This window comes from Daldinia caldariorum (genome assembly GCF_022478825.1).
Source record: "Daldinia caldariorum strain CBS 122874 unplaced genomic scaffold F4812scaffold_4, whole genome shotgun sequence".
Lineage (NCBI taxonomy): Eukaryota > Fungi > Ascomycota > Sordariomycetes > Xylariales > Hypoxylaceae > Daldinia > Daldinia caldariorum.
In genome coordinates, this window is record NW_025953040.1 from 1,988,516 (window position 1) to 1,997,459 (window position 8,944).

Here is an 8,944-nt window from a genome sequence, read left to right on the forward strand (position 1 = left end):
TTTTATTTGTATGTAATTGATTTCTCGGTGTTTGCTTGGGGTTTTTTTATCGGTTTTTTCGGTCGTTAATTTTATTCGTGGTGGGGGTTTATATTTTGGGTTTTTTTTTTTTTTTTTTTTTTTTTTTTTTCTCATACGACATCTCAAAATTCAATGTGACAATGATAGTTGTAATTGATAATCGGTATTCTCGATTCGTTTACCGGCCATAGTTAGAAGCAAAGCATTTTGATAGTTAAAAACACGTAAATTCCAAGTATTCTTAAGTAAAAAGTAGCTTAGTAATCGTATCGATAAGAAAAGGGGAAAATAAAGTAAAACAGGTACCAATTCTTAGTTGGAAGAGTTTAATTAACAGCACGTGAACACGGGTCAGTGCCTTTCGCGATCAGACGCGTTATCAGACTCCAAACTCCCCCAAATTCGGTATGTAGTAGTGAATTTCAAATATATACACATTACAATTCTATTCAAGAATCCAACTGCTATTTTGCGCCTATACATGTCCGCACCCTCTGATATTCACCTTGCAAAAGCGACAAACCCGTACAACGATGCCTCCTCGCCAGTCATCTCGGCTGAAGAAAGCCGTTGCGGTTACCGCCGCCAGCGTTAGCACTCCTACTAACGGAACATCAAAAACCAAGGTTGCAAATCTCAAGGTAGAGCTTAAATCCACCGAGGAAGAATCCATCAAGGACATTAAAGACGACGCTCCTATTGATACCGAGGATCGCAAGTCTTCCAAGAAGCGAAAGGCAGAGAAGATCGAAGACGAGGAAGACGAGGAAGACGACCAGGACGAGAAGGACAAGAAGGACGGCCCTGTTGCCGAGAAACCTAAAGCTAAAGCTGCAAAGAAGCAGAAGACTACCAAGGAAAAGACCGAGGACCTCATGGCGCTCGCCACGCGCACCGTAGTCAGCACTCTTAAGAAGTCTATGTACATTGGTGCGCACGTCAGTAGCGCAGGAGGTTTGTGATAACTGAAGCTCCTTTAACACTTTACCTCAAACTCACATCTATTTTTTTGTTTTTTCTCCAGGTGTGCATAACTCTATCAACAACGCCGTCCACATCGGCGCAAACGCCTTTGCCCTATTCCTAAAGTCTCAACGCAAATGGACCAACCCACCCATAACCAAAGAAGCTGTCGACGGGTTCCAATCCCTGTCGAAGCAGCACAAGTTCGAAGTCCACAAGCACTGCCTCCCGCACGGCTCCTATCTCGTAAATCTCGCTCAGGCGGAGAAGGAGAAGGCCGACCAGGCGTATAACTCGTTTCTCGACGATTTGAAGCGCTGCGAGTCGCTCGGCATCACGCTGTACAACTTCCACCCGGGAAATACCGGTGGCGATTCCAGACCGGCTGCTATTGCTAGGATAGCGGCACAGCTGAACAAAGCGCACAAAGCCACTAGTACCGTCATAACGATATTAGAGAATATGGCGGGGCAGGGCAATGTCATCGGCAATACGTTTGAAGACTTGCGGGATATCATCGAGCTCGTGGAGGACAAGAGCCGCGTCGGCGTCTGTATAGACACAGTGAGCATTTCCCAAACCATCCCCTATTTCAGTTACACTCTAGGACATGCATGCAAGCTCTTACTTTGATAAACACGCGGAATATTAACCCCAGACGCTACAGTGCCACGCATTCGCCGCAGGCTACGACCTCCGCTCCCCGGAGGCCTTCGAGGAGACGGTATCGAAGTTCAACAGCATCGTGGGCGCGAAGTACCTGAAGGCGTTCCACATGAACGACTCGAAAGCGCCGTTCGACTCGCGGCGGGACCTGCACGCCAACATCGGCACGGGGTTCCTGGGGCTGCGGGCGTTCCACAACATCATGAACCACGCCGGGTTCCAGGACATGCCGATGGTCCTCGAGACGCCCATCGACCGCAAACGGCCCGACGGTAAGACCGTCGAGGACAAGCAGGTCTGGGCCGACGAGATCAAGCTGCTCGAGAGCCTCATCGGCATGGACCCCGACGGCGACGAGTTCAGAGCCCTCGACGAGCGCCTCCAGGCCCAGGGCGCCGCCGAGCGCAATAGGGTCCAGGATCAGGTCGATCGCAAGAGCGCCAAGGACGGGAAGAAAGCGGCTCCTAAGAAACGGGGTAAGAAGAAAGCTGCGGCTTCGGACGAGGATTCCGAATAAAATTATTCATCCACGAAGGAACTGTCACAATTATTATTATAATTGGGTTTAGGGTTCAGGGTCTAGGCACTCCTTGTTAGAAAGGGACGGGTCACTGGTTAAAGGACATTATTGTATTGTATTGTATTGACGTGGAAAAAACTCGCAAGGCGTATTGGGTATGTAAAGCATGTAAAGCAACAACTAATTCTACGCGCCCAACTGGATGGATACCTTAGGTACCTGGTATTGAGAGTTGAGGCAAGTCGAGTATCAGTTCAATAAAGAACCAAACCAAACCGAGTGTGTCTGTTTATTGAATCCGTCCCACCGTTCCATATCGTAGGTATAAAAAATAATTGACAAGCACCCCCGACCTTAACCAGATAAGAGGATGTCGTTAAGTGGGAGTGTCATAACAACCACCTCTTTCTCCCTCCCCCCCATCCGCCCGCGCACCCAGTAACGCCTGGTGATGCAAAGTCGTGTTCGTGTGTGTGTGTGTGTGTGTGTGTGTGTGTGTGTGTAAGCGTTATGAATACTTCTTCTCGTCGTAACATATCCATATTCATCTTCATCTTCCTCTTCATCTTTCGTCCCTTCTGACGATACGTAAAAAGAAAGAAAGAAAGGGTTAAACCAAAAAAAAAGTAATAACACCCAAGCTCAAGCTCAAGCTCGAGCAGAAAAGGGAGAGAAAGATTGACCCTCGACCTTAAGTTAAAATCAATGTCTCCTCGCCCTCGCCATAGCCTCCACCCTAGCCATCAACCCCCTCAGCCCGACGCCCTTCTCGCAGTTGGCCTCGAGCCACCTCTCCATGCGCTCGCGCACCCGCCGCAGGCCCCGCGTCACCGGCATCCGGCACCCGTCCTCGGCCGCGACGTGCGCCGCCGGGTTGAGCAGCAGGTCGAAGCAGTCCTGCCAGATGTCCGTCTGCCAGTAGCGCTTGAGCGGCTCGCGGACCTTGTACCGTCGCGCGCTGGCCGTGCCTAGGCTGCGCTCGCCCGGGAACGCCAACTCCCCCCCACGTAGCCCCGTGGTGGTGGTAGTGGTGGAGGTCGTCGTCGTCGTCTCGATGTACTTCCCGAAGAGCAGCGTGTGGATCGTCCCCGCGAGCCCGTGGTAGTCCAGCTGCCACGTCCAGGGCCGGCCCTCGCGCACCTCGACGCAGTCGTGCTGGTCCGCGCGCCAGTCCGCCACAAACTTCACGTCGGGGTCGAACGCGCGCATGTCGATGCCGCGCCCAAAGTCGATCAGCACGACGCCGCGGGCGTCCCAACCGGCCGACCCGTCCGGGCGCCAGGGACCCGATGGGGGCGCCGCCGCCGCCGCGTCGAGCCGCAGCAAGCAATTATCCGGCTTGAGGTCCCCGTGCATGATCTGCTTGGAGTGCAGGGCCTCGACGGTGCGGAGCAGCTCGATGCTGAAGAACATGGAGAGGACCTCGTCCATGGGCGCCTTGGTCGTCTCGCTGAAGAAGTTGACCACGTCGAGGAGCGTGCCGTACTGGTGGAACGGCAGGAACAGGAACCCCTCGTCCTGGTACAGGTGCATCTCGTGCGCGGCCAAGATGGACGCCGTCGCGCGGTGGTGCGGGCCCAGGCGCGCGGCCGCGAGCCGCATCATGTGGAACTCCCACGCGGTAGGCGGGTGCTCCATCTTCAGCGCCTCCAGAGGAGCGCGGCGCGCTGTCGCAAAGGCGCCTTTACCCATGGCGACGGGAGCGTTTTCGTCATTTTCATCCGACTCTGGTGACGAGTTCTCGACGAGGTAGACAGGTGCGTAAGCACCCGCGCCCAACTCCCGCTTTATGGTGTACTCGGTCATGATCTCGGGGAACTCGAGGACAACGGGTGCGTGAACGGTATTAGTTTTCTCGCTGTCCTTCTTGCCTCCCGACTTTGCTATGGCTTTGACGAACTTGCGGATCTCGGCCCCGAGATCGCATCGCTCGGTCCGGTGATCATAAAATCCGGAATACGAGCTTAGCGATGGGCGCATACGTGCAAGAATCTCCTCTCGAATAGCTGTATCGATCGGATTGCACATAGCTTCCTTAATAATAGGCCCCTTCTGCACCTCCTTTGGCTTCCCGAAGCTAGGGGGAGTTGAAGTCGCTGTTGTCTTGAGCTTCTTCAGGAGAGGCTGTGCGAACTTAGGTGGAGATCGATGCCCACTAAGGACTTCCTGCAGAGGACTACTCGGCGGCTCGAAGTCTTCATCATCTCCATCTCCATCCTCATCCTCCTCAGCCGGGTCTATATGACCACTAGGAGTCTTTGTACCAGTATAACGCGGCTTTGCACCTGTGATTAGACCAAGGGAAGATTCGGTGCGTTCTGTGATGGGTGTCATAAACGGGAGGCGGTTGTTAGCCATCTCGGCCGGGTCCCTATACGGCCGTGTAGGTGCCTCGTAATCTTCAGGTGGTATTGGAATAAATCTAGTCCTTGGGGGAGAGTCTTCTGGTGTGATATTATCGTCCTCTTGGTGGTCATTAGTGTCGATAAGGTCTGACACCTCTGGATCACTTTGCTCTCCTTCGTCTTCCTCTCCCTCCTCGTCTTCGTTATCGCTCCTGCCGTCTAATTTTGGGACGTGCTTTTGCACCGTGAATTCAGACCATTCGCTTGCCACGCTCTTATCATCAGATATTTCGTCGTCGTCGTCACCAACTTCACTAGTGGAAATTCGTCTCGTAGTGTTAACGCTCTCTCCGCCACTGGTATAATCGTCGTCCGTCGTGTACTCTTCTTCTTCGCTCTCTTCACCTTCTTCCTGTTGAGCAGGCTTGAGGGGAGCATTAAAGATGTCATAAATATCGTCAGTTGCAGCCTTTGTGTGCATCGTCATAGTTGGTTCCGAATTTGCACCCAATTTCTTTTTCTTGATTTTTGGACCTGAAGGCGAGTCCAGTTTTGCTTTGACTGTGAAAGAAGTCAGCAATCTTGTTATTTGACAGGTATGGTAAAGAAGGATTGGCAGGTATGTGCAGGGTATACTGACTGATTTGGGTCTCATTATACTCCATAACTTTCTTCTTTTTGCTTTTTGCAGGGCGTGAGCTTTCCTTGATGGCGCCATTTTCATCGAGCTCTACTACATCGTGGTGCACTACCAATTTCTCGGCAACCTGGTTACTGAGCATATCTAGTTCTGCGCCTTGCCCAAGGATCGGTTCTTGCTGTTCCTCTGCGAAGCTGTCGTCCTCCCAAGACACATCAAGCCAACCTTGATTCGCAGCCCAGAGTTCTTCAAAAGAGAGTTCGGTGCCGGGTTCCTCCGGAGTTGGATAAATAGCGTCTAGGTTAACAAAGACACGTTCTCTTTTCCCGCTTTGAGGGTTCACGATTATTTGGTGCTTAGAGGGAGCAATGACAATATGAGACTCTGCTATTCTGGACAAAGACTGAATATATACAATTGCGCAACCGCCACAAATTAGTCCTGTTACCATCAACAAATGGGCATTGCCGCATAGGGATGGAAGTTTTAACTTACAGGATCCCGGAATATAGCCATCTTTGGACCATTACTCTTTTTCACCTGCGTCGTCAACGTTTCCCCAGCCCAAGGCTTAGCTTCTATCATATTTTCTTTCTTGCGGTCTGCCAATGATCCTATTGTATCCCAACCCTTGGAGCCCTCGCCCATCGTCGACATGGCGCTGGGCTCAGCACCAGCATCTGAGAATACTGCAAGCTTAGCCTTTGCAGGTTTTGAAGATTGCCCGCCGACACCCATGTTTGGTCTCGGAGCTTGGGGATCGGCTGGCCGCGCGGGAGCAGCGAAGGGGTCGATCTTGGCTACTAGCGCAGGTCGGACTGTAGGTATTGCTGGCGATGACGGGGCGTCCCCTGCGTCGGGTTGTTGTGCTCGTCTCTGTTCGAATTCGCCGAATTTGCGAACTAATCTCTGTACTGGTCTTGCTTCTCGTTCAATTCCCAACTTGTATACCTCCTCGGCTTGCGTCCAGCGACCTGCGCCCTCCAGCCAGGCGGCGTACTCTTCGTAAAACAGGGCTAGTCCTTCGCCAATATTGTGGCGTGACAGGAAGACAAACGTCTCCCTGGGCGAATCGGAGAAGAATCTGATATAGTGAAGCCACAGTTTTAGATATCTCGGGTCATTCTTGTATTGTGCTGATCCTATAAAGGTCTTGGTGGCGCGTTCTAGTAGAGTATGTAGTTGTGACTGGGGTGTTGCTTGCGCTGTTGGGTATGCGTCGAAGGTCCAACGGACATATCGATCAAAGACATCGAGAGGATCGTCCGACTCGGAAATGTTTGCAACCTCGGCCTCGTACTCGGCTCTGATGCAATCATTTATGTTTTTGGTATCTGTCGGCGTGGGTGTTGAAAGTTTGTGTAAAGGCTGTAAAGGAGAGGGTGAGAAGGCTTCGACAAGCTTCTTCGCCGATCGTCCCCCGGGCAAGGATTGGATGTTTTCCTTTTGCCCTTCGATTATATCGAAATCGATGAGATCGCCGGCAGCCATTTTGATATTGGTATTAGAAATGGCGATAATGGCGAGCCTCAGTGTAAATTGAAAGAACCTGTGTCGTTAGTATTAGGTACTCGATGTGATGTTTTACGAAATGGAGAGGACCAACCCGCGAAGATGATGGTGTGGTGCAACAATCGGTCTAAATAAATAAATCAATGCAGAGATTATTCCTTATCGCTTGTTGACTGTTTTGATTGCTAGCCGAATTGCCATTTGTTGCCCTGACAACGATAAAATATGGGGCTTAAACTGCGGTAATTGAATTAAGCAGAACTTACAGTTTAAAGATCCACTATAATTGAGTACCTCAGGTACCTATAGTATTATACCAGGTAGGTAAGTACCATAACGTTAGGTACCTGGTATCCAAGTCTTGACAGAATTCTAATGCGTCAGCTGGAAGTATAATTTAGGTACCTTTTATATAGTACAATTTATAATTTTGGCTGTAGCAAGTCTTCTTCTCAACTTTGATCTCTTCCAACCCAACCTCCTCCGGTAATAAAGGTCTTCAAGCCACCATAGGCCAGAACGATTCTTCCAGCACCAAGACTTTCTTGAATATCGCCATGGAGCTAGCCGCAGCGACTTCTTCCGTGTCCTCGTCCTGGCTAGCGGCGTAAGCATCCAGGCACTCCTGGCACTCCTTGACGAAAGCCTGGAACTCCTCCGAGGTCCAGTTGGGAATAAACTCCTTTCTCAAGGCTCCGCCGTCGAGATCCCCTTTTGTATTTGCATTCTCGGAGGCCTGCTGCTTCGCATACGTCCACGCGTCCAAATAAGCCTTCTCCGTAGTCCAGAGCACCACCAACCCATCCAGAAGAGTTCTGGATAAGTTCCCGTGAGGCTGCGCGGAGAAGGAGTCGAATAAATCGATGTAGTCTTTCGTCACCTTATTAGGCCCGAATCCAGCAGACTTCTTGGATAAGTTGTCTCCTTCAGCCACGGGCCCGAGAGCTTCGAGGTCCAGCTCATATTTCTTAGCGGTCTCTTGGAAGAATTTTAATTCTCTCGTGACTCCTGCCATAGCATTCTGCAGCAATGACAGGATTCGCCATTGCAGCGTTTTTGTGATATCCTGACCATCTAACGTAGTCGGTAGCTTAACGCGGGAGATCAGCCCTCCAGCAAAGCGGATGTAGGCCTGGGCATAGAGCCGATCTTGAGATAACCACTGGCAGAGCACATCTGGAGGAAGCTGACCCTGACCAGCGAGACTAAGAAATTGGCTTTCTGTAGCTCGCTTGTAGAGGTCAGCTACTTCAGGACTCGAGAGCAAATATTCTGTTACAGACTGTTTAGCCATCATAGGTAATATATGGTAAAGCTTCAATTATGCTCCGCCAAGGATTACAGGCTTGAAATGCTAGCGAATTAAGACAACAGCGCCCGGGTCAAGGTGGGTACTTTTATACAATGTTCTGCGTACAACTGTTTAGAAGCTGCTCAGAAGCTTGCTCACTGAGGACAAGAATGCCGGCGATATATTGGTTCAAACAGCGGTTCGAAAGTAAAGGGTTACGTAAATATATAGTCATTGTGATACAGTCATTGTACGCCAACGTTCCATTGATTTATTGGTTTCTATCTAAGGTACGTACCTATAGATGAGGGCACCTCTATTCAGATCCTCAGCGATTTATCGATAGTCATCGAAACCAGTAGAGGTGGAAAAATGACTCGCCCAAAATATGAATCCAGTTTTAATATGAACTTATGACAGTGCTAAACAAGATATGTACCTAGGTAAGTAAATAGCGTCTTGGTCTACGAGTTCACCCTAATTAATACACGGCTTAAAACGATTATTATTGTTATCGTCCTAATGAATGATGAACACGTGTATCGGTCTTAAGTCCGATAGTGCTGTAAATTCACCTTATTAGTGCGCTATTCCCTTCGCACACGTTTCTTGTTATACATATTGCAACCTATGAACTGCTGAGATACCTCAAACTCGACCTACCCGTAGATCGTAGGTCTCGGTATTAAGTTGCTACACTCGAGAGAAAAAAGGTACCGTAATCTCCTTTTCCGCCAGGTATTACCACGCTCCTACTTCAAAGTTTTCCTACGTATCATATGTTAGGACTAGCAAATTATCTTTAAAAATTTTAAAAATTAAAAATATAAAAAAAAAAATATATATATATATATATATAAAAAAAGGGGGGGGGGGGGGGGGGGGGGGGGTTAACACCGGGAAAAATTTTTTTAGCAACGGAAGAAAAGGAAATATCAGGCCCCCCAGGGCTCGCACAGGGGTATTTTCTGAATGAGTAGTAAAAA

At 49.8% G+C, this 8,944-nt stretch overlaps 3 protein-coding genes across 3 annotated transcripts; 1 reads left to right on the plus strand and 2 right to left on the minus strand.

Annotated features, from left to right (window-relative positions):
* Nucleotides 1–386: 386 nt before the first annotated feature.
* F4812DRAFT_318308 (AP endonuclease) lies at nucleotides 387–2,520 on the plus strand. The gene is made up of 3 exons (XM_047931407.1): nucleotides 387–975; nucleotides 1,046–1,548; nucleotides 1,652–2,520. Exons 1-3 carry the CDS (start codon nucleotides 555–557, stop codon nucleotides 2,165–2,167), a joined length of 1,440 nt encoding a protein of 479 aa, XP_047792526.1. The 5' UTR covers nucleotides 387–554; the 3' UTR covers nucleotides 2,168–2,520.
* A 352-nt stretch (nucleotides 2,521–2,872) lies between these two features.
* Nucleotides 2,873–6,646, minus strand: F4812DRAFT_457604 (Mad3/BUB1 homology region 1-domain-containing protein; the record flags this gene model as incomplete). The annotated part of the gene is made up of 3 exons (XM_047937201.1): nucleotides 2,873–5,076; nucleotides 5,156–5,558; nucleotides 5,651–6,646. 3 exons carry the CDS (start codon nucleotides 6,644–6,646, stop codon nucleotides 2,873–2,875), a joined length of 3,603 nt encoding a protein of 1,200 aa, XP_047792527.1.
* A 288-nt stretch (nucleotides 6,647–6,934) lies between these two features.
* Nucleotides 6,935–8,183, minus strand: F4812DRAFT_318303 (heme oxygenase-like protein). Its single transcript, XM_047931406.1, has one exon. It carries the CDS (start codon nucleotides 7,962–7,964, stop codon nucleotides 7,167–7,169), a length of 798 nt encoding a protein of 265 aa, XP_047792528.1. The 5' UTR covers nucleotides 7,965–8,183; the 3' UTR covers nucleotides 6,935–7,166.
* Nucleotides 8,184–8,944: the final 761 nt, after the last annotated feature.